This window comes from Gorilla gorilla, chromosome 20 (genome assembly GCF_029281585.2).
Source record: "Gorilla gorilla gorilla isolate KB3781 chromosome 20, NHGRI_mGorGor1-v2.1_pri, whole genome shotgun sequence".
NCBI lineage: Eukaryota > Metazoa > Chordata > Mammalia > Primates > Hominidae > Gorilla > Gorilla gorilla.
Window position 1 is genome coordinate 62,232,648 of NC_073244.2, and position 27,893 is coordinate 62,260,540.

The 27,893-nt window shown below is 51.0% G+C and overlaps 1 protein-coding gene across 7 annotated transcripts in view; it reads left to right on the forward strand.

The window, feature by feature from the left end:
• The window catches only part of MYH14 (myosin heavy chain 14), a 105,902-nt gene extending 82,258 nt beyond the window's left edge, over positions 1-23,644 (forward strand). For all 7 annotated transcript variants that reach the window (XM_055370168.1, XM_055370169.1, XM_055370170.1 and 4 more), the window contains 9 exons: positions 2,575-2,787; positions 4,023-4,184; positions 5,415-5,543; positions 6,391-6,479; positions 6,722-6,845; positions 14,804-15,012; positions 20,176-20,284; positions 22,132-22,304; positions 22,746-23,644. In XM_055370168.1, the coding sequence (XP_055226143.1) occupies positions 2,575-2,787; positions 4,023-4,184; positions 5,415-5,543; positions 6,391-6,479; positions 6,722-6,845; positions 14,804-15,012; positions 20,176-20,284; positions 22,132-22,304; positions 22,746-22,896 (1,359 nt within the window). In that variant the 3' untranslated portion in view covers positions 22,897-23,644. The remainder of the gene's footprint in view (positions 1-2,574; positions 2,788-4,022; positions 4,185-5,414; positions 5,544-6,390; positions 6,480-6,721; positions 6,846-14,803; positions 15,013-20,175; positions 20,285-22,131; positions 22,305-22,745) is intronic.
• The last annotated feature ends 4,249 nt before the right edge of the window (positions 23,645-27,893 follow it).

Consider the following 27,893-nt stretch of genomic DNA (forward strand, 5'->3'; position numbering starts at 1 on the left):
CACTTTGGGAGGCCAAGGTGGGCGGATCACCTGAGGTCAGGAGCTTGAGACCAGCCTGGCCAATGTGGTAAACCCTGTCTCTACTAAAAATACAAAAATTAGCCAGGCATGGTGGCACATGCCTGTAACCCCAGCTACTTGGGAGGCTGAAGCAGGAGAATCGCTTGAATTCAGGAGGCAGAGGTTTCAGTGAGCCGAGATCATTCCACTGCACTCCAGCCTGGGTGACAGAGTGAGACTGTCTCAAAAAAAAAAAAAGAGAACAAGAGGAGGACTGTTCAGCAAACATTTGCATCCATATATACACACACAGTGTGAAGAGAATCTCCACCAAACACTGTGCTAATGCACATGCATAGAAAGTAAGCAGAGCCATTCACCAGAGGCAGGTCTTCATGTAGACATTCACAGAACGTGAAGAGAGTCTTCCATCCAGCACATGTGTTCACACACAGAACACAAGAACTGCTCACAAAGCACACATGCTCACATTTGTGTACACGGGATGTAAGGAGAATCTTCTATTACTTGTTTTTGTTTGTTTTTTGTTTTGTTTTATTTTTGAGATAGGGTCTTGCTCTGTTGCCCAGGCTGGAGGGCAGTGGTGCAATCATGGCACATTGCAACCTCAGTCTCCTAGGCTCAAGCAGTCCTCCTGCCTCAGTCTCCCGAGTAGCAGAGACTACAGGTGCATTCCACCATACCTGGCTGTTTTTTAAATTTTTTGTGGAGATGGGGTCTTGCTGTGTTTCCCAGGCTGGTCCTGAACTCCTAGGCTCAAACAATCCTCCCACTTCAGCCTCCCTAAGCATTGGGATTACAGGCATGAGCCATTGCACCTCGCTGAGAATTTTCCTTTAAATACACATATTCGTGTGCATATGTACACATACAGCATGAGAAAACTACTCACCACACATATGTATGAATGCTCAGAGAGAGAACACAAAGAGAATTTACTACAACACAAAGCCTGAGAAGCACTCCCCAGACATGACTAGGTGCGTGCATACATACATAACACACACACACACACACGCACACACACAGTATGAGGACTCCCACTTTGCCTGCCACCAATTCCACTGAGCACACACAGACTCTCCCACCAAGCCTCTGTCTTCCCTTAACTCGTATATCCCTCCAGGGCCTGTAGGATGGTGCCCCAAGGCTTCTCCCAGGCTCCCCTCACCCAGCCAGTGTCCCAGCCTTCCGAATGGTCAAAATGACCCGCCACATCCTCCACTCCATCCTTCCTTCATTCATCCTCTAAATACATTTATGGATCACACCCAGGGACACAGGCCACCCTCACTAATGATGGGAGGCACTGGCAGAATTTGTTGAGCTCCTGAATAGAGGCCGTCTCGACATCCTTATTTCTTTATTTTCCCAACAGTGTGCTTCTAGGAGTCCAATGGGTGAGGGCTTTATCTTTTCCACGCACTTAGATGTTGATCCGATTTTGCTTTTAGCCAGGCCTGGAGAGAACCCCTCTCTCCCTGACACAGACCTGGCCTGCAGCCCTAGGGATAATTGAGCTAAAACCCAGCTCATACTTGAGCCGTTAAGGTCTGTCCCTTGGGAAAAATGTCAGGTTATTTGTAGTGACTCCAAAGGCCCTTGTGGGAAACAGGATGTTGATGGGAGAGAGTTTGATCCCTTCAAGTAAACAAAATAAATTGGCAAGTACCAAATAGGAAGGGAGGCTAGAGGGCCCATTCCACAGACCGAAAGTAGATACTGTCAGTGACCAGAATTGTAATGAACATCATGCGGGCAGTGGCGATCCACAGACATAGGCCTTGCTCCGTGGAACTCACAGTTCAGTGCGGGAGGCGGGTGTTGCACAAAAAGCCACCTAAGCAAATGTCAAATGACCACTGTGACTAGGGCTAGGTAGGAGAGGGGCCCCAGTGCCAGGAGCATGGGTAGCAGAGAGGCCCTGATGGGTCAAGAGAGGCTTCCTTGAGGAGGTGACAGTTAAGTAAGGAGAGGGGTGAAGGGGGAGTCTCTGAAAATTCATAAGCCCAGCTCTATTTTCATAGCATTTGGGGTTTTAATTCATACCTCCCTGAAAGATCAGGGACCCTCCCAAACAGAAAACCCAACAGAAGTAGATAGTGGGTCGATGACACCCTGGGGAGTCTGGCAAACACCAGCACTGATGACCCTGGAGCTACGTGCCTTCAACCCATTCCCACAGGATTCCCAAAGATGAATTCCCAGTGAGTGAGCTCACAGTGCAAAATTACAGAACTCAGAGGGAATAATACACCATGAGTGAGAGTCAGCTGACCTAACAGACGCTTGTATTAGACTCTGAAGGGCTTCAGATAATAGAATTATGAAGCATCAGTTATTCATGAAATACATTTTGGGATGATGCTGAATGAGACACCTAGGAAGGAGCCGCTCAGCAGATTTTGAATGGATGAATGAACAAACTAGGATGGGCACACTGACTTGCCACCTCCCCATCCTCCATCAAATCTTCCCCTACTCTAGCTAGGCTCCTAACCTCCTCTGCCTCAGTGACCCAGGTGCCCAGCAGCTACTCTCCCTCCCCACCAGGTGCATGAGCTGGAACGAGCCTGCCGGGTAGCAGAACAGGCAGCCAATGATCTGCGAGCACAGGTGACAGAACTGGAGGATGAGCTGACAGCGGCCGAGGATGCCAAGCTGCGTCTGGAGGTGACTGTGCAGGCTCTCAAGACTCAGCATGAGCGTGACCTGCAGGGCCGTGATGAGGCTGGTGAAGAGAGGCGGAGGCAGCTGGCCAAGCAGGTATTGTCACACAGAAGGCCACAGGGTGCCAGTCCAGCTGGGGTATGCCATGGTGTGTACAGGCAGCAAGAAGGGCAGCAAGGGGTCTCCCCGACCCACCCACCACTCTGTCTCCTCCACCCGCCGACCACTCAGTATCTCCCCAACCCTTCCACTGCTCAGTGTCTCCCCATCCACCTGCCACTCGGTGTCTCCCCCCCACCTGCCACTCAGTATTTCTGCCAGTCTCGTGCCAGCCAAACCATCTTCCTCCCACAAAACCATCTTCCTATTCCCCAACCCATTAACCTGCCATGACCCGTTAACCCACACACATATCCTGTTGACCTGTTGCTGTACCCAATCATACATCCTCCATCCACCACACAAACCATTCACCCATCCATCTGCCACCCCATCTATTCAACTACCCTAACCACCCACATACAACCTCTCCCCCAACCAGCGTTGTGTCCAACTACTGCTCCATCCACCCAGTGACTCCCTTCCAACCCATCTCCTCTCCCCAACCCAACCCCTCCCCTATTTACCCAACCCCAGCCCCTCAGCACCCCCTGCTGACTCCACTTAGTCACTGACTCACTGACCTGCTCATCCGCCCTCCCCTCCATCCACATCCCTCTCCAATCCAGTCAGTCATCGCTCCCTCGCTTCCTTGTTTGTTCCATTGCTCTCTCCCTCCTTGCATCATTCATTCATTACTCGTTCAGTCCAGGAACTTCCCATGTCTTCCCTCTACTAGGTGGTGAGGGGCAGGGGCAGCTCTGGGTGTCAGAAAGACCCCTCTGGAGCCATGTAGGCAACAGACTTGGGGTGGAGGGTGCTAGAAGCTGGGGAGGCAGGGAAGAGAGGTGAACAGGTGACCTAAGGCCAGGGGTCTCCGTGGGGTTTTGTCTCTACTAGCCCCTTTGACTTAGACATGGCTGAGTGTCCAAGACTTGGCCCTGGGGGCACTGGGGAACCATGGGAGGGCTATGAGCAGGATCAGCTCTGAAGACGTGTTGGAATGGGCTGGAGGGGAGAGATGAGAGGCTAGAAAGGAGGCTTAGGTGAGATGGGGGACTGAGCTGGGGCAGTAGGGATAGAGAGGGGACCAAGTAAGGACAGTCAGGGAGTGAGAGGAACGGGGCTTGCAGCCTGGGCAGGAGATCCAGGGCAGACATCCATGTCCCTAGCACACAGAGGGAGGCTGGGCTTCCTGTGCCTGACCCGGTCCCTCCTGACCTCCTCTCCAGCTGAGAGATGCAGAGGTGGAGCGGGATGAGGAGCGGAAGCAGCGCACTCTGGCCGTGGCTGCCCGCAAGAAGCTGGAGGGAGAGCTGGAGGAGCTGAAGGCTCAGATGGCCTCTGCCGGCCAGGGCAAGGAGGAGGCGGTGAAGCAGCTTCGCAAGATGCAGGTAAGAGCGGGCGTGAGCTGTGCCAGGGAGGGGAGGCTTTGGTGTCTTCAAGCCCCAACCATCACTCCAGGGTCTAAGGCTAGCTCGGACCCCTCGCTCTCAACCCACAGGCAGCATCCGCATGGGTCAGCACCTTTATAAACATCCATGCCCCAGAGGCTGGCTTCCTTCTTCTATTTTACACTTCTTTCATTTAAAATGCTGCACTTTTAAGTCAAATTTCCTCATTTTTTTGTTTGTTTCTTTGTTTGTTTGTTCAGTTGGGTTTTTTCTTTTTTTTTTTTTTTTTTGAGACAGTCTCATTCTGTCGCCCAGGCTGGAGTGCAGTGACGTGATCTCAGCTCACAGCAACCTCCGCCTCCCAGGTTCAAGCAGTTCTCCTGCCTCAGCTTCCTGAGTAGCTGGGATTACAGGCGTGCGCCATAATTTTTGTATTTTTAGTAGAGACAAGGTTTTGCCATGTTGGCCAGGCTGGTCTCGATCTCTTGGCCTCAAGTGATCCACCCGCCCCCATGGTTTTGTTTTTGAAGTGAAAATACCATATGGTTTTTTGGCCAGACACAGTGGCTCACACCTGTAATCCCAGCACTTTGGGAGGCCAAGATGGGCAGATCACCTGAGGTCAGGAGTTCAATACCAGCCTGACCAATATGGTGAAACCCCGTTTCTACTAAAAATACAAAAATTAGCCAGGCATGGTGGCACGCACCTGTAGTCTCAGCTACTCAGGAGGCTGAGGCAGGAGAATTGCTTGAATCCGGGAGGCAGTGGTTGCAGTGAGTTGAGATCCCACCACTGCACTCCAGCCTGGGTGACAGAGCGAGACTGTCTCAAAAAAGTAAAGATAGAAATAAAATAAATAAATCAACAGTAGGCAAACTGAGGCTCAGAGAGGGGCAGTGGCTGGCTCACAGTCACCCAGCAAGGATATGGCCAAGTTGTAATTCAAACCCATGTCTATCTAACTTGAAGCCAGGCTCCATCAGGCTTCCAGCTGCCTTCTAGGCTCAGCCAGGTCAACCTCCTCCCTTGAGGACCAGAGTGGGAGAGGCTGGCCCAGGGTCACACAGCAAGTGGCTTTATACACAGGAGCCCAGGTCTGCAGGGTTCGGAGAATTCCCTGCTTGTTCACGGGAGCTGAGGAGCCCCCGTCGGTCTGGCAAGGGGGTGGAGGAGTTCCCTGTGCTGTGTGGCCAGGCTGAGCCCATCTACCTATTCCGTTCCACCCAGGCCCAGATGAAGGAGCTATGGCGGGAGGTGGAGGAGACACGCACCTCCCGGGAGGAGATCTTCTCCCAGAATCGGGAAAGTGAAAAGCGCCTCAAGGGCCTGGAGGCTGAGGTGCTGCGGCTGCAGGAGGTGAGGCTGGGGTAGGCTGGGCCCTGGGACAGGAAGCTGGGAGGTGGGCAAGGCTAACCTCGAGGCCCCTGGGGTGTGAGGCTGGGGAGGTGGGCAGGGCTAACCACAGGGTCCCTCGGTGTGAGCCTAGGGAAGTGGGCGGGGCTAACCACAGGGTCCCTGGATGTGAAGCTGGGAAGGTGGGCTGGGCTAACCACAGGGTCCCAGGGTGTAAGGCTCGGGAGTTGGGTGTGGCTTACCATGTGGCCTGCAATGCCAGCCTAAGAGCAGGGATTTTGTCTTAGGGCACTAGGGAGCCATGGAAAGATCCAGAACAGAGGATGGGCAGGGTCAGCTCTGTAGCAGTTGAACTGGAGTGGGGAGATTGGAGTCACAAAGGCTGTGGGAGGGGGAGTGGGAGAGGGGAGAGAGAGAGAGATTGAGAGAGAGAGAGAGAACCCTGAGCCAGGGCCAAGGGGATGCAGAGGATGGAGAAGGCAGTCAGAAGGCAGGAGGGAGAAGGCTATGGTGAGGGGGGCCGGAGGAGGGGAGGAGAGCACTGGGGGTCTGGCCCGGTGATTGGGGGACCCTGGAGGAGAGGCAGGTTTGAGAGGAGGACCTGTGTGCAGTAAAAGGTGGAGAGGGTGAGGGGCCTGGGGGTTGGGCTGCAAGAGGTGAGCACAGGTCAGGGGCTCAGGAGACAGATTTAGGAGACATCTGTAGGTTGAAGCTCATTCCAGGGTTACCCAGGGGCAGCATGAGAAAAAAGCCAAGAGACTTGAGGTGTGAGGGACAGAGAAGGGGTGAGACCCGTGCCCAGATTGCTTCTCCTCACACCCACCGGCCGCCCCTCTCTCCGTCATCACAGGAACTGGCCGCCTCGGACCGTGCTCGGCGGCAGGCCCAGCAGGACCGGGATGAGATGGCAGATGAGGTGGCCAATGGCAATCTTAGCAAGTAAGTGCCCCAAGGGTCTGAAGGCTGAGGTACTGCGTCTGCAGGAGGTGAAGCTGGGGTAGGCTGGAGGTGGCTGGGCTCTGGGACAGGAAGCTGGGAGGTGGGCGGGGTTAACCTCGGGGCCCCTGGGGTGTGAGGCTGGGGACATGCGTGGGGCTAACCACAGGGCCCTGTAGTGTGAGGCAAGGCACCCTCCTCTGACCATCCTGTCCTTTCATCCCCACGCCTTCCTGTCTCCCTAGGGCAGCCATTCTGGAGGAGAAGCGTCAGCTGGAGGGGCGCCTGGGGCAGTTGGAGGAAGAGCTGGAGGAGGAGCAGAGCAACTCGGAGCTGCTCAATGACCGCTACCGCAAGCTGCTTCTGCAGGTGAGCGCGATTGACCGCCCTCACCAGCCTCAGTCCCCATTGACCTGGGACCGTAACCTTCAGTCCTCTTATTCAACAAATATAGAAAGGGGATATTTGAGTTGGGTTTTGAAGGTTGAATAGGAGTTCTTAAAAGGGTTGAAAGGCATGATTCACTTGTATTTCTGAGGGGTTTCTTCAGGGCTAGATCCAAAGATGAATTATGTGGGGAAACAGACATGGGACTATGCTGTCACATTATAGGCCAGCAAGTGTGATCATGGAAGTCTCCTGTGCCCAGTAGAGAGAGAGAAAAGACTTTCTGCAGGAGTCATAAGAAAACATTTGGAAAAAGAGACATTTGGCTGGGGGTTTTAAAGCATAAGTTGGAGTTCAGCAGAGGGAGAAAAGCATGTTTTCCTTTGCATATTTATTTATACATATTTTCTGAGGATTCCAGTGGCCCAGATCCTATTCCGGGTTATGCTGGGGACCTGGAGATGGATAATAAATACTAAGCCTCCGCCCTCAAACACGTCTTAGTCTAAAGGAGGAAATAGACCATCCCAATACAGAGATACAAGTGAAAATGGAGGAAACACGGGCACTGTGGGAACCTAGAAGGGACTACCAACCTAGCCTGGAGGATAGAGGCCATCAGAGAAGGCTTCCTGGTGGAGGTGATGCCTTGAGAGATCTTAAAGGAAGTGTAAGAGTTTGCCAAGAAGACAACAGAGCGATGGGATTTCCAAGGACAAACCAATGTCTGCATTCTTCATTAATTTTTTTCTATTTTTTTTTTTTGAGGTGGAGTCTCCCTCTGTTGCCAAGCTGGGGTGCAGTGGTGCGATCTCGGCTCACTGCAACCTCTGCCTCCCAGGTTCAAGTGATTCTCCTGATTCTCCAATTTTCTCTACAAAATATTTAAAAATTAGCCAGGTGCAGTGGTGCATGCCTGTAGTCCAACTACCTGGGAGGCTGAGGAGGGAGGATCGCTTCAGCCTGGGAGATTGAGGCTGCAGTGAGCTATGATTGTGTCACTGCACTCCAGCCTGGGTGACTGGATGACAGAGTGAGACCCTGTCTCAAAAAAAAAAAAGGTAATAATTATATGCTCAACAGTTATGTGTAGTAAGACTACTTTTTAAATGGAGAGAATGGGGAAAATATGCAAAATGTTTTAACCTACTTTAATTGATGGTGATAGTATTAGCATTGTTTTTCTGAGACATTGAGTTTATAATGTGGGATAAAGTAAATGATCAAAGATGGGATACTATGTCATCTACTATGTCCTTGACATCAGGGTACTCAGCACCAAAGAACCTTGATATAGTTGTCCTAGAGAAGAGATTAAGTTTTTAAAAAAAAAAAAAAAAAACAGGCCAGGTGTGGCGGGGCGCAGTGGCTCACGCCTGTAATCCCAGCACTTTGGGAGGCCGAGGCGGGCAGATCACGAGGTCAGGAGATCAAGACCATCCTGGCTAACACAGTGAAACCCCATCTCTACTAAAAATACAAAAAATTAGCTGGGCATGGTGGCGTGTACCTGTAGTCCCAGCTACTCGGGAGGCTGAAGCAGGAGAATGGCGTGAACCCGGGAGGCAGAGCTTGCAGTGAGCCAAGATCGCGCCACTGCACTCCAGCCTGGGCGACAGAGCAAGACTCCATCTCAAAACAAAAAACAAAAAACAAAAACAAAAAAAACAGGCCAGGTATGGTGGCTCATGCCTGTAATCTCAGCACTTTGGGAGGCCAAGGTGGAAGGATCGCTTGAGCCCAGGTGTTTGAGACCAGCCTGGGCAACACAGTGAGACCCCATCTCTACAAAAAATATATGTGAAATAAAAAGAGAAAAGAAATTACGTTTAGTGGGGCGCAGTGGGTCACGCCTGGAATCCCAGCACTTTTGGTGGATTGCTTTTAGCCTAGGAGCTCAAGACCAGCTTGGATGACATGGCAAAACTCCATCCCTACACAAAATTAAAAAATTAGCTGGGTGTGGTGGTGCACACCTATAGTCCCAGCTACCCAGGAGACTGAGTTGGAAGGATCACCTGAGCCCAGGGAGGTCAAAGCTGCAGTGAGCCATGATTGCACCACTGCACTCCAGCCTGGGCAACATAGTGAGATCCTGTCTCAAAAAGAAAAGTGATAAATTATGTTTAAAAAATAGTTTAAGCCAGGCGCAGTGGCTCATGCCTATAATCCTAGCACTTTGGGAGGCTGAGGCAGGTAGATCATGAGGTCAGGAGTTCAAGACCAGCCTGGCCAACATGGTGAAACCCCGTCTCTACTAAAAATACAAAAACTAGCCAGGCGTGGCGGCGGGCACCTGTAATCCAGCTACTCGGGAGGCTGGGGCAGAGAATTGCTTGAACCCAGGAGGTGGAGGTTGCAGTGATCTGAGATCGTGCCACTACACTCCAGCCTGGGTGACAGGGCGAGACTTCATCTCAAAAAAAAAAAAAAGTTTAAAAACAAAACTAAGCAAACCTGTAGTTCTCAATTTGACTTCATCATATTCACGTGAGCTGGTGATGTATTTTATACAGATCCAGTCTCTCTGACCACCCAAAAGGCCTAGAAACAGGGGACCCAGTAGCAATGAGTATCCCTATGTCCACGCTGTGATCTGGAAATGCTGTTTCCCTCTAAAAGAAACTGAGGCTGGCTGGGCGCAGTGGCTCACACCTGTAATCCTAGCTCTTTGGAAGGCTAAGGCAGGAGGATTGCTTGAGCCCAGGAGTTTGAGACCAGCCTGAGCAACCCAGTAAGACCCCGTCTCTACAAAAAAAAAAATTAGCCGGGTGCGATGGCGCACGCCTGCGGCCCCAGCTACTCTGAGGGCTGAGGTAGGAGGATTGCCTGGACCCAGGAAGCAGAGGTTGTAGTGAGCCAGAATTGTGCCACTCCACTCCAGCCTGGGCAACAGAGTGAGACCCTGTCTCAAAAAAAAAAGAAAGAAAAGAAAAGAAACGAAACTGGAGCTTCTTCCGAAGTGGCTGATTCCAGATCTGGAGCAGGCAATGAACAAGAGTAACCCAGAACATTTTGTGATACCCATTAGCAGGAAAGATAGCATAGTTATGTCAAGAGCACGCAGAAGTCAACGTGAAGAGCCTCGCGCTGGCCCAAAGTGGGGCAACTTGAGCTTCAGTGAGGAAAATAATTGCAACTGATTTAATGCCTTGAAATCTGTTTAAATTCAACAGCAACATTTTAAAAAAATATTAATTAGTTGCTGTGTTAGTTCCCTAGGGCCACCATAATGAATTACCACAAACACAGTGGCTTAAAGCAACAGGAATGTGTTCTCTCTGTTTTTGTTTGTTTGTTTGTTTGAGATGGAGTCTCGCTCTGTCACCCAGACTGGAGTGCAGTGGTGTGATCTCGGCTCACTGCAACCTCTGCCTCCCGGATTCAAGTGATTCTCCTGCCTCAGCCTCCCAAGTAGCTGGGACTACAAGCATGCACCACCATGCCTGGCTAATCTTTGTATTTTTAATAGGGAGGGGGTTTCACCATGTTGGCCAGGCTGCTCTCAAACTCCTGAACTCGTGATCCGCCCGCCTCGGCCTCCCAAAGTGCTGGGATTACAGACGTGAGCCACCACGCCCGGCCAGGAATGTATTCTCTCGTGGTCCTGGAGGCCAGAGGTCTGAAATCAAGGTGTGGGCAGGGTTGGTTCCTCTTGTTCATGCCTCTCCCCTGGCTTCCCGTGGGTGCTGGCAGTCCCTGCTGTTTCTTCATCTGTAGATGTGTCATTGCAATCTCTGCCTTTAACTTTACAAGGCATTTTCCCATCTTTGTGGCTCTGTCTCATCTCCTCTTTTTTTTTTTTTTTTTTTTGAGACAGAGTCTCGCTCTTGTCGCCTAGGTTGGAGTGCAATGGGCTGATCTTAGCTCACTGCAACCTTCACCTCCCGGGTTCAAGCGATTCTCCCGCCTCAACCTCCCGAGTAGCTGGATTACAGGTGCCCGCCACCACATCTGGCTAATTTTTTTTGTATTTGTAGTAGTGATAGGGTTTCACCATGTTGGCCAGGCTGGTCTCGAACTCCTGATGTCAGGTGATCTGCTGCCTCAGCCTCCCAAATTGCTGGGATTACAGGTGTGAGCCACCATTGCCTGGCCCTCATCTCCTCTTAAAAGGACACCAGCCGTATCAGATTTGAGGCCCACCCTAATCCAGTGTGACCTCGCGTTAATCAATTACAACTGCAAAGATCCTATTTCCAACTAAGGTCACATTCTGAGGTTCTGAGTGGACATGAATTTTGCGTGGGAGTCTATTCACCCCATGGGTGCATGGGGAGGGCATGGGGGAGGGGTATGGAGCTTCCGTACCCTCCTGGGAGCGCCGCCCTCCAGGTACTGCACATGTTCAGCTTCCAGAAGCTGCCCACACCCTGTCCTCTTGGGCCTTTTATGGCGACGTCACTGGATAGGTGTGATTAACAACCACGTAGAAATGTGATTGGACAAAAAGGGTCCGATCTGAACCCAGCGAGGCCTGTCTGTTCAGATTCTTCCTGGCTTCTCTATGCAGCATTCCTTCCCCCTCTGAAATGAGGGTCCTGTGATCCACAGTCAGGTTAGAGTTTCTGCCTTGTGCAGGTGAAAGAGGGGCAGGAGGAGGTTAGAGAGAGAGGTTCTGTTTACTCTAAAAGGGCTATGCAAATTATGATCAAGGAACCATGGACAAAACCCAACACACACACACACACACACACACACGAAGTATATACACAAAGCAATATCACAGGTACAAATTCCCTTGAAAATTCACAAATAAGGCCAAGCGCGGTGGCTCACACCTGTAATCCCAGCACTCTGGGAGGCCGAGGCTGGCAGGAGTTCAAGATCAGCCCGACCAATATGGTGAACCCCTGTCTCTACTAAAAATACAAAAATTAGCCAGGCGTGGTGGTGGGTGCCTGTAGTCCCAGCTACTCAGCAGCGTGAGACAGAAGAATAACTTGAACCCAGGAGGCAGAGGTTACAGTGAGCTGAGATCGAGCCACTGCACTTCAGCCAAGGCGACAGAGCGAGACTCCATCTAAAAAAAAAAAAGAAAAGAAAAGAAAAAAGAAAATTCACAAATAAGAGAGAAAGATCGGGTGCAGTGGCTCATGCCTGTAATCCCAGCACTTTGGGAAGCTGAAGCAGGTAGATTGCTTGAGACCAAGAGTTCAAGACCAGCCAGGACAACAAAGTGAGACCCTGTCCCTACCAAAAACAACAACAACAACAAAATTATCAGGGCATGATGGTGTGCACCTGTAGTTCCAGCTAGTCAGGAGGCTGAGGCCGGAGAATCGCTTCAGCCCAGGAGTTTGATGCTGCAGTGAGCTATGATTGTGCCAGTGCACTGCAGTTTGGACAAGAGTGAGACCCTGTCTCCAGAAAACAAAAAACAAAAAAGAAAGAAAGAAAGAAAGAATAAAGTCCCTGGACACAGCTGCCAATTTCCAGGAAACACAGAGGAGAGACAAATAAATGCTGAATTAGACCGTAAGTGTGTGATCAGAAAAATCCAGACAGAGAGGAACTCTACAAGTCTAACAACCTACATTCTTCAACAGATAAATTGTAAGAAATAGGCTGGGTGCAGTGGCTCACATCTGTGATTCCAGCACTTCGGGAGGCCGAGGCGGGCGGATCACTTGAGGTCAGGAGTTTGAGACCAGCCTGCCCAACATGGCGAAATCCCGTCTCTACAAAAAAATACAAAACTGAGCCGGACGTGGTGGTGTGTGCCTGTAGTCCCAGCTACTTGGGAGGCTGAGGCCGGAGAATCACTTGATCCTGGGAGGCAGAGGTTGCAGTGAGCTGAGATTGCACCACTGCACTCCAGCGTTGGTGACAGAGCAAGACTCCATCTCAAAAAAAAAAAAAAAAAAATTGTAAAGGAATAAAAGGGATGGAGGAGGGAACTGTAGGTTAAAAGAGCCTTAAAAGACATATATCTGGCCAGGCGTGATGGCTCACGCCTATAATCCTAGCAGTTTGGGAGACCGAGGCGGGTGGATCACTTGAGGTCAGGAGTTTGAGACCAGCCTGGCCAACATGGAGAAACCCCATCTCTACTAAAAATACAAAAATTAGCCAGGTGTGGTGGTGCATGCCTGTAATTCCAGCTACTCAGGAGGCTGAGGCAAGAAAATCGCTTGAACCCGGGAGGCAGAGATTGCAGTGAGCCGAGATCGTGCCACTACACTCCAGCCTGGGTGACAGAGTGAGACTGTGTCTCAAAACAAACAAACAAACAAACAACAACAACAACAAACCCACATACATCTACTTTTTTAAATGGGTAGGATTCAACTATAGGATCTACGGATGCATCTGTGTGTAATAAAACTAAAGACATACAAGGAAGTGAGGACCTGAGAAGTCAGGATAACATGATATTTTTGGGAGAAGGAAGAGGTTTTCATTAGGAGGAGTGCATGAAAGGGCTTCTGGAAGGGGAAAGTTCTCTTTCTTGACCAAGGTGCTACTGACAGTGATGTCTGCCTTTTGTTAACTCATGATGCCTGTGCGGGATGACTCCCACACACATCCATGTTCAGAGACAGGAAGCAGCAGGGTCATGGGGCTGAAACGGTTCTCATCTCCAGCTGCTGGAATAATCAGGAACACTCCCATAATGTTCTTGGTTGAGAATTACTGTGCTAATAAAACTAGCAGAATATTTATTACTGATTTTTTTTATTTGATTAATGTTTGGCTCTCTGTATCACCATTTTATTTCACAATAAAAAGTTTGAGGCCAAGCGTGGTGGCTCACACCTGTAATCCCAGCACTTTGGGAGGCCAAGGTGGGTGGATCACTTGAGGTCAGGAGTCTGATACCCAGCCTGACCAACATGGAGAAACCCCATCTCTACAAAAAATACAAAAATTAGCCAGTTGTGGTGGCAGGCACCTGTAATTCCAGCTACTCAAGAGGCTGAGGTAGGAGAATCGCTTGAACCTGGGAGGCAGAGGTTGCAGTGAGCTGAGATCGTGCCACTGCACTCCAGCCTGGGTGACAGAGCAAGACATGGTTTCTAAATAAATAATAAAATAAAATAAAATAAAATAAAATTAGCAGGGGTGATGGTGTATGCCTGTGATCTCAGCTACTCAGGAGGCTAAAGTGGGAGGATCACTTAAGCTTGGGAGTTTGAGGCTGCAGTGAGCTGGGATTTCACCAGCTGGGCAACAGCTGTGCTCCAGCCTGGGCAACAGAGCAAAACTGTCTCAAAAAAAGTTTTTTAAGTTAAAAAAAAAAACCCACAAAGGAGAATATGCTAATTACCCAGTCATTGTGTCCCTGCGAGGGTGAAATAAAGTATGAATCAGACTGGGTCTGACTCACTTCCATGTACCCAGCAGAAGGCCTCGCTCAGAGTACGAGCTGAATAAATAAACAGGAACTATTATTAGGGGTGTGTTTACACATTTTCCACGTAGCAGCTACTGTTTATTGAGGCCGTGTTTCTCAAAATGCTCCTGCATATAACACCTGAGATGCCTGTTATAAGTGCAGATTCCCAGACTCCACTTTGGTCTTGCTGAGTCAGAATCTCTGAAGGGTGAGACCCAGATGTCTGCATTTTTTTCACAAGCTCCCCCAGATGATCCTGGTGCAAACAAAAGTGTGATAACCCTTAGAATAGACTCATTTACAGTCAGAAGTAGAATTTATGACATTTAAACAAGTTTGTGATGGTCTCGTGGACTTATTAAAGTAAGCAGAAAACTATCCAAAATGTTAAGACCCAGGGCTGGCAGTGCTGTGGGTGATAAGTCAATAAACTATTAATAAAAATACAAGCTAACATCTGTTGAGTATTTAGTATGTTTCAGGCTCTGTGCTATGCATGTGACAATCATCAGTGCACTTAATTCTCAGAGGTGCCTGGATTTACCTACCACCTTCCCTCTGAGACTCCACCATGACATCCTTCCTTCCCCTCCTACTACAGGTAGAGTCACTGACCACAGAGCTGTCAGCTGAGCGCAGTTTCTCAGCCAAGGCAGAGAGCGGGCGGCAGCAGCTGGAACGGCAGATCCAGGAGCTACGGGGACGCCTGGGTGAGGAGGATGCTGGGGCCCGTGCCCGCCACAAGATGACCATTGCTGCCCTTGAGTCTAAGTTGGCCCAGGCTGAGGAGCAGCTAGAGCAAGAGACCAGGTAGGTGAGAGCGGAGGCCACAGGAGAAAGGTGACCTCCACATTCTGGTTGGTGAGAGGAAGAAGGCTGTGTTACAAACACCTGGTTTAGAAACATCCAAAAGACATCATCATAGTAATGACTGCTGGCCTGGCATGGTGGCTCACGCCTGTAATCCCAGCACTTTGGGAGGCAGAAGCGGGAGGATCCCTTGAGGCCAGGAGTTTTCAGACCAGTCTGGGCAACATAGCAAGACCTCATCTCTAAAAAAAAGAAAAAAAGCCAGGTGTGTTAGCGTGTGCCTGTAGTCCCAGCTGCTCAAGAGCCTGAGATAAGAAGATAGCTTAAGCCCAGGAGTTCGAAGCTGCAGTGAGCTGTGATCACAACACTGCACTCCAGCCTGAGTAACAGTGGAAGACCTTTTCTCTAAAAAAAAAACAGCCAGGCATAGAGGCTCACACCTGTAATCCCAGCACTTTGGGAGGCCGAGGCGGGCAGATCATTTGAAGGCAGGAGTTTGAGACCAGCCTAGCCAACATGGTGAAACCCCATCTCTACCAAAAAATACCAAAATTAGCCGGGTGTGGTGGCTCATGCCTGTAGTCCCAGTTACTGGGGAGGCTGAGGCAGGAGTATCGCTTGAACTCAGGAGATAGAGGTTGCAGTGAGCTGAGATTGCGCCACTGCCCTCCAGCCTGGGTGACAGAGCCAGACTCCATTTAAAAAAAAAAAAGAAAAGAAAAAGATGCCAGGCACGGTGGCTCACGCCTGTAATCCCAGCACTTTGGGAGGCTGAGGCGGGCGGATCATCTGAGGTCAGGAGTTCGAGACCAGCCTGACCAACATGGAGAAACTGCGTCTCTACTGAAAATACAAAAAATTAGCCGGGCGTGGTGGCACGTGCCTGTAATCCCAGCTACTCGGGAGGCTGAGGCAGGAGAATCACTTGAACCCAGGAGGCAGAGGTTGTGGTGAGCCAAGATCATGCCATGGCACTCCAGCTTAGCAACAAGAGTGAAACTCTGCCTCAAAAAGAAAAAAAAAAAAAGAAAAAGAAAAAGAAAAAACAAACAAAGTGTGTAAATGTATGTAAATATTTAAATGATGGCTGATTTTCTGTATCATTTAGGATGCTTTGGGCTGCAAGTAACTGCAGTCTCACTACGAGTATTATTTACATAATAACGTGCCAGTTAGCTATAGCTGAATTACAAACTACTCTGAAACTTAGTGGCTTAAAACGACAACCATTTATTATTGCTTATGAGTCTTTGGCTAGTAAGTTCTGCTGATTTGGGCTTGGTGGTTCACTCATCATCTGCTTAGTTGAGGGTCAGCTAGATGGATTTGCTAATCTTGACTGGGCTTTCATTTTTTTTTTTTCTTTTTTATTTTCAAGAACAGCATGAGTGGTATTGGCTGGGCTTGCATAACTCTTAAGGCCTTGCTTAGGACAACTAAGCTAACTTGTCTCTGCTCTATGTGGCCTCTCATCCTCCAGGAGGCTAGCCAAGGATTGTTCATATGACAGAGTCAAGGTTCTAAGAGCAAGGGAAAGTGCTAAAGACTCCTTGAGGCCTGCACTTGGAACTGGTACTGTGTCACTTCTGCCATATCCTATTAACCAAAGCAAGTCACTCAGCCTGCTCAGATTCAAAGGAATGGGGAAATAGATATGACTGTTTGATAGGAGCAACTGCAAAGTCATATTGCCAAGGGTATGGACACAGAAAGGGGTGAGAACTGGGACCATCTGTTGTATCAGTCTAGCACAAAGAGGAATGTCTTTTTTTCAAGTGATAAGAAGTCTAGAGCTAGGCAGCCAAAAGATGGTAGGGCTCTGGATCAACATCTGTGTTGTTTTTTAGTCTTTTCCTCATGGTCACAAAATGGCTGCAATTGCACCAAGCTCCACACCCACAGACATCCATGTTCAGAGACAGGAAGCAGCAGTAGTATGGGGCTGAAAGAGTTTCCATCTCCAGTTGCTGGAATGACCAAGAATACCCCCATAACATTCCTAGTTGAGAATTGGTGTGCTAATAAAACTAACAGAATATTTATTACTAAGCCTAATACCTTTCACTCTTCCAATACAATAGATTTTCCTATTGCTCAGTACTATTCAGCAACAATAATTACAGCAATACTAATAGTTCCCATTTATTGAGGATTTACTATATATCAGGTGCTGGACTACCTGTATATACCTGTATGATACCACATAATCCTTCTGAGAGAAGGACCATTGTTATCCTATTTTACATGTAGAAAAACTGAGGCTGAGATGGGCTATAAATGTAGGATACTTGACTTGCTATTCATCATCTGTACATTATCTCATGGGGAGGAATGTTATTATATTATACATTAAATTTGTATAAGGTTCCCTTTTGTATTTATTCATTCATTCAACAAACAAATATTAAGAGTGTACTGTTGGGGCCAGGCATGGTGGCTCATGCCTGTAATCCCAGCACTTTGGGAGGCCAAGGCGGGCAGATCACTTGAGATCAGGAATTCAAGAGCAACCTAGCCAACCTGATGAAACCCCGTCTCTACCAAAAATACAAAAATTAGCCAGGAGTAGTAATGGACGCCTGTAATCCCAGCTACTCAGGAGGCTGAGGTAGGAGAATCACTTGAACCTGGGAAGTGGAGGTTGCAGTGAGCTGAGATCACACCACTGCACTCTAGCCTGGGCAACAGAGCAAGACTCCAACTCCAAAAAAAAGAGGAGTGTACTGTTTACCTTCCCATGTGCTGGTCACTGAAAAAATTAGACGTACCATGGAAGTATGTCTAATTACCTCCATGGTATGTCTAATACCACGTCTGGTGGGATTCCCCAAGGTGAAAGACTCATGAGCTGGACATGGCAATGAAGGCCTATGAACTAGAAGGGTTGAAGGGACACAGATGAAGAAGACACTGGAATGCCCTGAGATGTAGTGGTTTGGGAAGGGTATCTAGAGGAGGAAGTACTTGAGCTGGAGCTGACAAGAATGGGATTTCCAGGGCTTAGAGTCCCAAGTCAGTTGGCAGCTTTGTGGGAAAGTCTGGGAGACATCAGGGCATTTGGAGGAGGAGTGTGGTTGCTTCTGAGAGTCTGGGACCCAGGAGAGGGATCAGGGAGACAGGGAGGTAAATGAGGCTTGAAGCACACAGAGCCTTGAATACTGGGCCAAGGAACTCTGTTCTGTGGGCAGTGGGGAGCCCTGGGGGCAATGGGGAGCCATGGGAGGGCTGTGGGCTGGGGAGGGACACGGCCAGCTCTAGGTATAGAAAGATCTCTCTGGGGCTAAGGTGGGAATGGATCAGAGGAGGGAGACTGGAAGCTGGGAGGTTTGGAAGGAGTCTGGAATGATGGTCCAAGCAGAACAAGATGAGGCCTGAGCTGGGGCTGGGGCTGTGAAGATGAACAAGAGAGGATGAAGAAGAGAAAGCAGGGGGCAGAAGGAATGAAGCTGAGGCTATGGGTGGTGGCAGGGGAAGAAGACACTGTTTGGAGCTAAGGCCTGGTGACTGAGGGAATATTGGCTTTTTGGGGGAAGATGCTAAATTCGTTGTGGAACTTGATGAGAGTGAAAGGCCTCAGGGACAGGCAGAAGGAAACGGCCCCAGAGGTTCATGAGACAAGTGGTTCTCAGTCCACAGGGTCACCCAGGGGCCGCAGGGCTTATGGGAACTGTAGCTTGAGGTCTATGGGGACCCCTGCTCCATTATACAAATGAGGAAACTGAGGTTCCGAGGGAGTAGATGAGTTGCTTAAAGTCACCCTGCACCAGGTGCAATGGCTCATGCCTGTAATCCCCACACTTTGGGAGGCTGAGGCAGGAGGATCACTTGAACCCAGGAGTTCAAGACCAGCCTGGGCAACATGGCGAGACCCCATCTGTACAAAAATAAAAATTAAAAATTAGCCCAGCATCATGGCACACACCTGTAGTCCTAGCTACTCGGGACACTGAGGTGGGAGGATTGCTTGAGCCCAGGACATTGAGGCTGCAGTGAGCCATGATCACACCATTGCACTCCTGTCTGGGCAACAGAGCAAGGCCCTTTCTCAGAAGAATAATAAAGTCACCCTGGGAGCAAAGAATGACCAGATGATTCTTAGCTGAAGAAGTCTCAGCCGGGCGCAGTGGCTCACGCCTGTAATCCCAGCACTTTGGGAGGCCGAGGTGGGCAGATCATCTGAGGTTGGGAGTTCGAGACCAGCCTGACCAACAGGGAGAAACCCTGTCTCTACTAAAAATACAAAATTAGCCAGGTGTGGTGGCACATGCCTGTAATCCCAGCTGCTCGGGAGGCTGAGGCAGGAGAATTGCTTGAACCCAGGAGGCAGAGGTTGCGGTGAGCTGGAGATCGTGCCTTTGCACTCCAGCCTGGGCAACAAGAGTGAAACTCTGTCTCAAAAAAAAAGAAGTCTCTCTCCTTCATCCTTTTCCACTGCTTAGTGCCTTCCCACTCGCCCCCAGCCCTGTGCCTTCCTCTCAGCACATCTGGGGCTGTTGTATCCAGGGTGGCTGTCAAGCAGTCCCGATTGCTAGAGGTCCCATCACATGGACTTCACCCCAGATGTGATGGTCCATGCAGGAGAGGACAGGTGTAAGGGCAGAAAGAGTGTTCCCTCCCACTCTGAAGATTCAAGTCTGCTGAAATAAACTGACAATAAATAGATTAACAAAATAAAAGGCTACAAATATATTCATGTGCATGAACACGGGAGCCATGCAAAATATAAGACTTTTTATACAGGGTCAGATGGTTGAGGCTTAAGTGTCCTCTTTATAGGGGAGAGAGACAAAAAGGATGTATTCAACTGTGAGAGATAGTAAATGATTTTCAGGGGAAAATGAATGGGCCCAAAGAGTAAACTGTAGTTTGTAAATGATCCTCTTTGGAAACTGAATGGGACCAAACATATACTTATTATAAATCACAACATCATAGGAAACAGGTATGTGAGGTGTCCTAGTAGAAGCCAAGGACATGGATGCCGAGGAGAAGGCAGCCTGCATGTCAGTGTTTGGCCTCAGTAAGCTGTGGGAACCAGTTAGGGGTTAGGAAAGAGGGAAGAAGCCAATCCAAGAACAAGATGACAGCCACTGCATGAGTCTATGGGGACAAAATCCTAGGTTGAGCCCCTCTACTGAGACTCCTCCTCATCCCTCTCTTCAGAGAGCGCATCCTCTCTGGAAAGCTGGTGCGCAGAGCTGAGAAGCGGCTTAAAGAGGTGGTGCTCCAGGTGGAGGAGGAGCGGAGGGTGGCTGACCAGCTCCGGGACCAGGTAAGCAGCTGACATCATTAGGGAGCAGTGGAGAGTGTGACCACTGGCTGAGAAATTGCACAGGCCGTCTCCAGAGGCAACGAGCTCCCATCACAAGAAGCAACTTGCAGGTGCTGGACTGGAACTGAGTGCAGATACCATCTTGGCACTTGGCACATCAGCAGAGGGTTGGAATCAGTGAGTTTGCAATTCATAAATGCTGGCATCTAGAAAGGGCCCTGTAGGGAGCTGAGGAAGCCAGGGCAAGGGAAGAAGTTAAACCCTACCCAGAAGCTAGACCAGGACTAGCTTCTATGTACCAGGCACTGTGCTAAAGACATAACATTTACTGTGTTTAATTCTTATCAGAATGGTAGAAGGAAGGTGCTATTATTTACCCTCTTATTTATGTGAGGAAACTGAGGTACAGAAAGGTGAAGTAACTTGCTCAAAATTATTTAGCTGGTAAGAGGTGGGGTCAGTATTCAAACCTCAGCACTCTAGCCCCCGAGTGTGTGTTCTTGATTACTTACTGAGCAGTTACTGTGTCATAAGCAACTGCTTTTTAAAAAATACATATTTGCATTTCCTCACTAGTCCCATTTCACAGATGAAGAAATTGAAACTTTAAGAGGATATATTTTGCATCAGAGTCACAGAGATAGAGCCTGGATCAGATCCCAGGTCTGTCTGGACAGAGTCCCTCTGCCCTTAAAAGCTCAGCTGTGCTTTATTCGCCATTCATTCCACAAACAATTATTGAGCACCTGCTATGTGCCAGACACTGTGGTAGGCATTAGGGATATGGATGTGAACGAAACAGAGGAAGTCCCTGCCCTCATGGAGCTCACATTTTCTGCATAGGATGAGACGTAATAAACCTGTAAACAAGCAGATAATTACAGATTGTGACAAGGGCTGTGAAGAAAAAAAGTGAAGAGAGAGGAAGACACAGAGGATTGGGGAATCCTCTTCAGGTTGGGAGATCAGGAAGAACTCTTTGAGAAGGTGACATTTAAATTGATACCTGAAGGGTGAAAAAGAGCCAGTCAGAGGGAACAGCAAGTATAAAGGCCTTGAAGAATAGAAATATGTTTGGTGAGTTCAGAACAAAAAGCAGATTAGTATGGTCTAGATAAACATCTGTTGTTATTTCAGTCCTGGTCTAGCTTCTTGGTAGAGTTTAACTTCTTCCCTCACTTTGGCTGCCTCAGCTCCCTACAAGGGCCCTTCCTAGATGCCAGAATTTATAAATTGCAAAGTCATTGAGTCCAACCCTCTGCTGATGTGCCAAGTGCCAGGATGGTATCTGCACTCACTTCCAGTCCAGCACCTGCAAGTTGCTTCTTGTGATGGGAGCTCATTGACTCCAGAAAATGTGGGATAGGAAGGCTGAACGATAAGAAATGAGGTCAGATCATGTATGTTCCCTCCCTGAAGAGAGAGGTGGTAGGGTCTGGGGAGGATCTCAGTGAAGTTGGTCTGGACAGTGGGTTTATGGGAAGAGAGAACTGGACAAGAAAAAGACCCTGTGGGGCCCGGAATGCCAGGCTGAGGGGCTGGAACCTTGTCCCAGGGGTACTGGGGAGCCATGAAAGGATTGTGAGCAGGAGGGTCTGGGTCAGCTCTGGGTATAGGAAGACCTTTCTGAGGCCATGTAGGAGACAACCTGGAGGGGAGAGACTGGAGGTCAGGGTAGAGGCTGGCATGAGGGATTTAGGGGAAAAGCACAAGGCCTAAACAGAGAGCAGAGGATGGGGCAGAGAGAGTCAGGGGGCAGTAGGGATGGGGCAGTAGTGGGCTGTTGGAGAGGGAGGGAGTGATGACAGTACCTGGAGATATAACCCGGTCCTCCTGCTTCCATCAAGCTGGAGAAGGGAAACCTTCGAGTCAAGCAGCTGAAGCGGCAGCTGGAGGAGGCCGAGGAGGAGGCATCCCGGGCTCAGGCCGGCCGCCGGAGGCTGCAGCGTGAGCTGGAAGATGTCACAGAGTCGGCCGAGTCCATGAACCGTGAAGTGACCACACTGAGGAACCGGCTTCGGTATGGTCATCCCACGTACAGTCCTGACGGGTGGGGAGCACCCTAACTCCATAAACCCCAGGGACGTGAGGCCGTGCCAGGGGCAACAACAGGGGGAAATGGGATCCACGGGGGTGTGGGGCTGTGGGAACAGCGGCTGTGTTGCGGGAGAGCCAAATCCAGGTAACTTCTTTCTTCCCACACCCATTTCTCCCTGTCATCTCTGTGCCCTCCTTTCCCACCGTGCACCACCACCTTTCTCTCCTTCCCTCCTCTCTGTGTCCTTCATCTCTCTCTGCCCCCCCTTGCTTCTGCCCGTCTCCCTCCATTTCTCTTGATCTCATCCCTCTCTTCCCCCTTATTTTGTTCTCTCTCTTCCTATCTCTCTCTCTCTCCCCCCCCTTTCTCCTCCCCTCCCCTCCCCTCATGTCATCTCTGTATCCTGGTCTCTCCTCCCCACAGACGCGGCCCCCTCACCTTCACCACCCGCACGGTGCGCCAGGTCTTCCGACTAGAGGAGGGCGTGGCATCCGACGAGGAGGCAGAGGAAGCACAGCCTGGGTCTGGGCCATCCCCGGAGCCTGAGGGGTCCCCACCAGCCCACCCCCAGTGACCCTACCCTGTCCCCAGATGCACTAACAGATGGGGCCCAGCCCCCTTCCTCCCTGGACCCCACGGGCCCCTGTCCCAGGAACCCCGCCCTCTGACTTCTTGCCCTTTGGAAATGGTGCAGCACTCTGGCATTTATCACCCCCACCTGGGTCCCCTGCAACCTCCCATCAAAGGATGACCCCTAAACACAGAGGAGCGGGGCAGGCAGGGAGGCAAGGACTGGAGCTACTTTGCTTGTTGGGGGGCTGGGTACAGTTGGCAAGCTGTGTTCCCATCAGCTCCCTGTCCTCCTTTCTTCCCTCGTTATTGATCTATAGACATTAGGAAGGGAGTGAGACGGCTCCTCCACCATCCTCAGCCAGTGCAACCCATTCCCTCTGCTTCTCTCTCTCTCTCTCTCCCTCCCTCTCCTTCCCTACCCTCTCACCGTCTTTCTTGGCCTCTCTGAGGGTCTCTCTGTGCATCTTTTTAGGAATCTCGCTCACTCTCTCTCTACGTAGCCACTCTCCTTCCCCCATTTCTGCGTCCACCCCTGAACTCCTGAGCGACAGAAGCCCCAGGCCTCCACCAGCCTTGAACCCTCGCAAAGGGGCAGGATAAGGGGACCCCTCTCACTCCTGCTGCTGCCCATGCTCTGCCCTCCCTTCTGGTTGCTCTGAGGGTTCGGAGCTTCCCTCTGGGACTAAAGGAGTGTCCTTTACCCTCCCAGCCTCCAGGCTCTGGCAGAAATAAACTCCAACCTGACTGGACCATCTGTGTGGCTGTGTGTTCCTGCAGGGGGTCTCTGATAGGGCAGGATGGGCGCAGGCTGCTTCAGCCTGCTAGGGCGGCAGGTCAGGCAGCCTGCTGGTTAGAAGGACACCTGCGTGGGTATACAGGGGCATCCTGTGGATCAGGCGCTTCATAACTCCTTTCCTCCTCACTCCAGTGTATAATGGAAATATTCCCTGCGTTATACAGATGAGGGAACAGTCTCAGAGCAGCAGCATCCCTCACTCCACGCCCCCAGTGAGTGCTAGAAGGGGTGTTGCACTCGGGCCAACTCTTAAGTGTTTTCAAAATAAATGACAGGCCTGCTGCAGTGGCTCATACCTGTGATCCCAGTGCTTCGGGAGGCTGAGGTGGGAGGATCACTTGAGCCCGGGGGTGGAGGCTGCAGTGAGCTATGATTGCATCACTGCGCATGGGTGAAGAGTGAGATCCTGTCCCAAAAGCAAAACAAAACAAAAAGACAGCTGTGGTCGTTTGTGCTGCGTGCTGTGCTAAGCACACAGTTTATCTTAACCCTTACACAGCACTACGGGTAGAGATTTCATTGCACTCCAGTGCCTAGAACAGCGTCTGGCACACAGCAGGCATTCACTCAATATTTGCTGAATAACTAAGTGACGCCCCTTCCACCCTTTTAGAGTGGTGGAAACCACTTCAGAGAGGCTGAGTGACTTGCCCAAGGACACACAGCTACTAAGAAGTTGAAACAGTTTGAACCCAGACAGTCTGGCCTCAGAGTCAGCACATATAGAGTCTGAGCCCTCAGCCCCTGACCCCACCCTGGGGACCCAGGTCTATCCCTCTCGTGGGAACTAGGCACCCTCGTGTGGGGGCTCACGTTCCTCAGACTGAGTCCTCAGTCACTTTTCAGTTAGAGGTGTGGATCCCCATTTTTACCATCAGGGAAACTGAGGCAGGTGCTTGCCCTAAATAAGGTGCAAGCCGTGGAGCAGATGTCACGATCACCAAAGCCCATCCTCCCCTTTTTTTAAAAATTGAGAAAGGGTCTCACTCTGTCATCCAGGCTGGAGTGCAGTGGCACAATCATAGCTCCCTGCAGCCTCGACCTCCCAGGCTCAAGCGATCCTCTCACCTCAGCCTCCGGAGCAGCTGGGACTACAGATGCCACCACACCTGGCTAATTTTATTTTATTTTTTGTAAAGACAGGGTCTCTCTTGTGTTGCCCAGCCTGGTCTTGAACTCCCGGCCTCAAGCGATCTTCCTGCGTCCTTGGCCTCCCAAAGTGCTTGGATTACTGGCCTGAGCCACTGTGCCCAGCAATAGGGCCCCACTCTAGAAGTCCCAATCCCTCTGTGCGCCCCAGCCGCAGTCGGGAGACTTTCCTAGCAGGCACACAGGAGGCCATTTTTAAATGAAAAGGAAACGTTTATTTTGGTGGGGAGTGAGGGTGGGTGGGAAGGGGGCATGACACTTTTTCTTTGGGGAGAGGGGGGTGACATGCGGCAGCTTCTGCATTGGGCGGTTCATGCACCCAGGGTGGGCGTGGGGGAGGCTTGGGGAAGGGGCCGCGCCGACCCCTCCCTCCCTGCCCTGCGGGTGGGCGGAGAAGACCCGCCATTAGCACCAGAGTTGGACGATTTGCAGACCTCCCCCCCCCACACTGTCTCCGAAGCCCGCCCCCATCCCTGAGAGCGCCCCCTCGCCACTCCCCCCACCAGCGACAGGCTAGGCCCGCCCCGCCCACATTTGAGTGAGAGAAACTTATTGCTGTGTGTGTGTGTGTGGTGTGTGTGTGTGTGTGTGTGTGTGTGTGTGTGTGTGTGTGTGTGTTGGGGAGGGTGAGCCGCGGAGCTCAGGAAGACCCCCCCGCCATTCATTCCTCCCCAATCGCCCCGCCCCCTGGCCCGTGTCCGTGCGTTCCCGGAGCGCAGGAGGGGTGCGACATGCGTGTGGGGGGCGCGTCATGCAGCGCATGCGTGTAGGTGCAGGCACCCTGGCGGCCGGGGGGAAAAGGGGGAGCCGGACTTGGAAAGAGTCCCTTTAGCTCGCTCTCTCCCTCCCCGAATCCCACACTATTGACTTGGGGGATGGGGTGGGAGGGGAGGAGAATCACGTTTTGTAGAAGTTTATCATGATTGTGGTTATTTTGAAAAGCTGAACTAAAAAGCTGGGTACGTGTGGCGGATTGGCGAGCAGGGGGAGACGTTGGGAAGAGGTCAGTACCCTTTGGAAAAGACCCTCACCCCCTTTCCCCGCCTCCTTCGGCTTTCGTGAAGGTCAGGGGAAACGGGGGGGCTTGTTAAAGAAGTTGAACCCTTTGGCAATATAATCAGTCCCCACCCCGTACCCTGGTGTCTGGAGCCCCTAGCCCTTTGCCCCGCCCCCACCAAAACCCGCCCCACCCCTCACCCCTGATTCACCAGGGTTTAGGGTCCGAGGGAAGGATGGGGGGGACTCAAAATGCCCCTTGCATAGGAATCGTTGTATCGAGAATCGTGCTCAGTGACGCCCCCCATCCACCCTCGGGTGGGGGGTTCCTGAGGCCGTGGGAGCAGAGGGAGGGAGGTGGCTAATTCCGTGGGACCCCGGCTCCAAAAGGGGGGTCCGCTAAAGAGTCTGGGACCGGTGTGGTCTCTGGGCTTGGGGGAGGTAGCGCATCCTTGAGCCAGGATAGGAGGTGGGAAATGATTTTCCACCCGCGAGCGTGACGCGGTGAGGACCGCTGGGGAAGGGGGGCTGGGATCCCAGCCGAGTTGGGTGTTGTCGGTTCCCAATCTTCTGATATTCCAGTGTTCCTCCCTTCGGGAACAGCCTCTGTGATCATTTGTGGACTACTTTAAATGGAAACACTCTTAACCTAAATAAACCGTGTCCTAGCCAAGCAGCGATGCCTGCACTTACCGGCTTCTGTACAAAATGCGTATTAGAGACAAAACTTTTAAAACAAGTGTTTGTCCTCATACTGCCTCAAACCTTAGCACACCACCAAAGGTACAAATACAACCCTCTGGGAAACACTGGTGTCTGTGAAGAGGGTACCTTTGGGGCACCATCTCAGGGAAGGGACTCAGGGTTAGGCGTAAGACAAAGAGGGTGCTTGGGGAGGGTCTGGTTCCCTGGAATTGCAGACAGGTTGCGCCTATCTTGGAAGTTCTAGCATCAAGGGAACCTGGGCTGGACAAGTCTGTTAGGGCTTTGGGGATATGGGTGCGGAACAGGCCTGAGGCTTTGGGGGTGTCCAAGAAATGTCAGTTGTGGGAAGGATTTGGAGCATCCCAAAGGCTGAATTTGAGCTGAAAAGAGCTGGGTCAAGTCTTGGAGGTTTGAGAAGTGCTGGGATGCAGTTCAGGGAATTTGGTGGGGGTGTTTGAGGTGGCAGGAGTGGGGAGGGAGGGTGGTTCGGGGAGCCTCTGTGTGCAGAGGTTAAGTCGCAGGAGTGTGTGGGGATTGGGAGATGTGGCGTGCCAGGGTCAGTCTCAGAATTCTGGGTGCAGGTCTCATGTCCTGGGAATGGAGGGAGATAGTTGGGGAATTTCGTGTGCTAGGGCCAGATCATCCCAGGAATTCTGGGATAGGAGGTCTGAGTCCATGCAGCAAGAATAGAGGCGAGCAGGTCCCTGGGGGAAGGGGCGGATGAGAGGGTGAAATTCACCAGAGGAATTCTCCTAAAGGCTGAGGGAGCAGGTCCAAAGCCCGCCCCGCCCTCCCACCACCTGAGCTCAACTCGGCCCCGCCCTCCCGCCACCTGAGCTCAACTCCGATTTGGGGCTTGGGTAACTGTTCCTCCTTCCCCTACACTGTTTCTAGTTTCTGGTTTGTTTTCTCCTAATCAACACACAGGGTTGGTTGTCCTCCTGGGGTGAAGGATGGGAAGGCTGGAGACCTTAAAGGCCAGCCCGACCCCCGGGAGGTGCCAGCCCCCTTCCCAGAGTGCCTGCCCCTCAAACCCGCGCATGCGGCCCCTGGCGGCTTATTGCTGAGGTGGACTTGGAGTGGGGGCTCCAGGTTAGGGAAGGCATGCAGTGTGTGGGGGGAGGCGCCCCAAGATGTAACTGGCATAATTTGGACTTATTTACACAAGTTGATGGCAGGAGGATGTCCTATGGCTCGTGGAGACCTGAGAAGGCTTTTTTGGGGGAGGGAAGAGTTGGGGGGACGGGCTGTGGCCCCTCTCTCCATCCTGGGGGCCCAGGTTGGGGGTGAGGGGCCCGGGGGTGTCTGCTGGCATCGTCATCTCGGTTGCATATTATTAATGACTTTTTGAT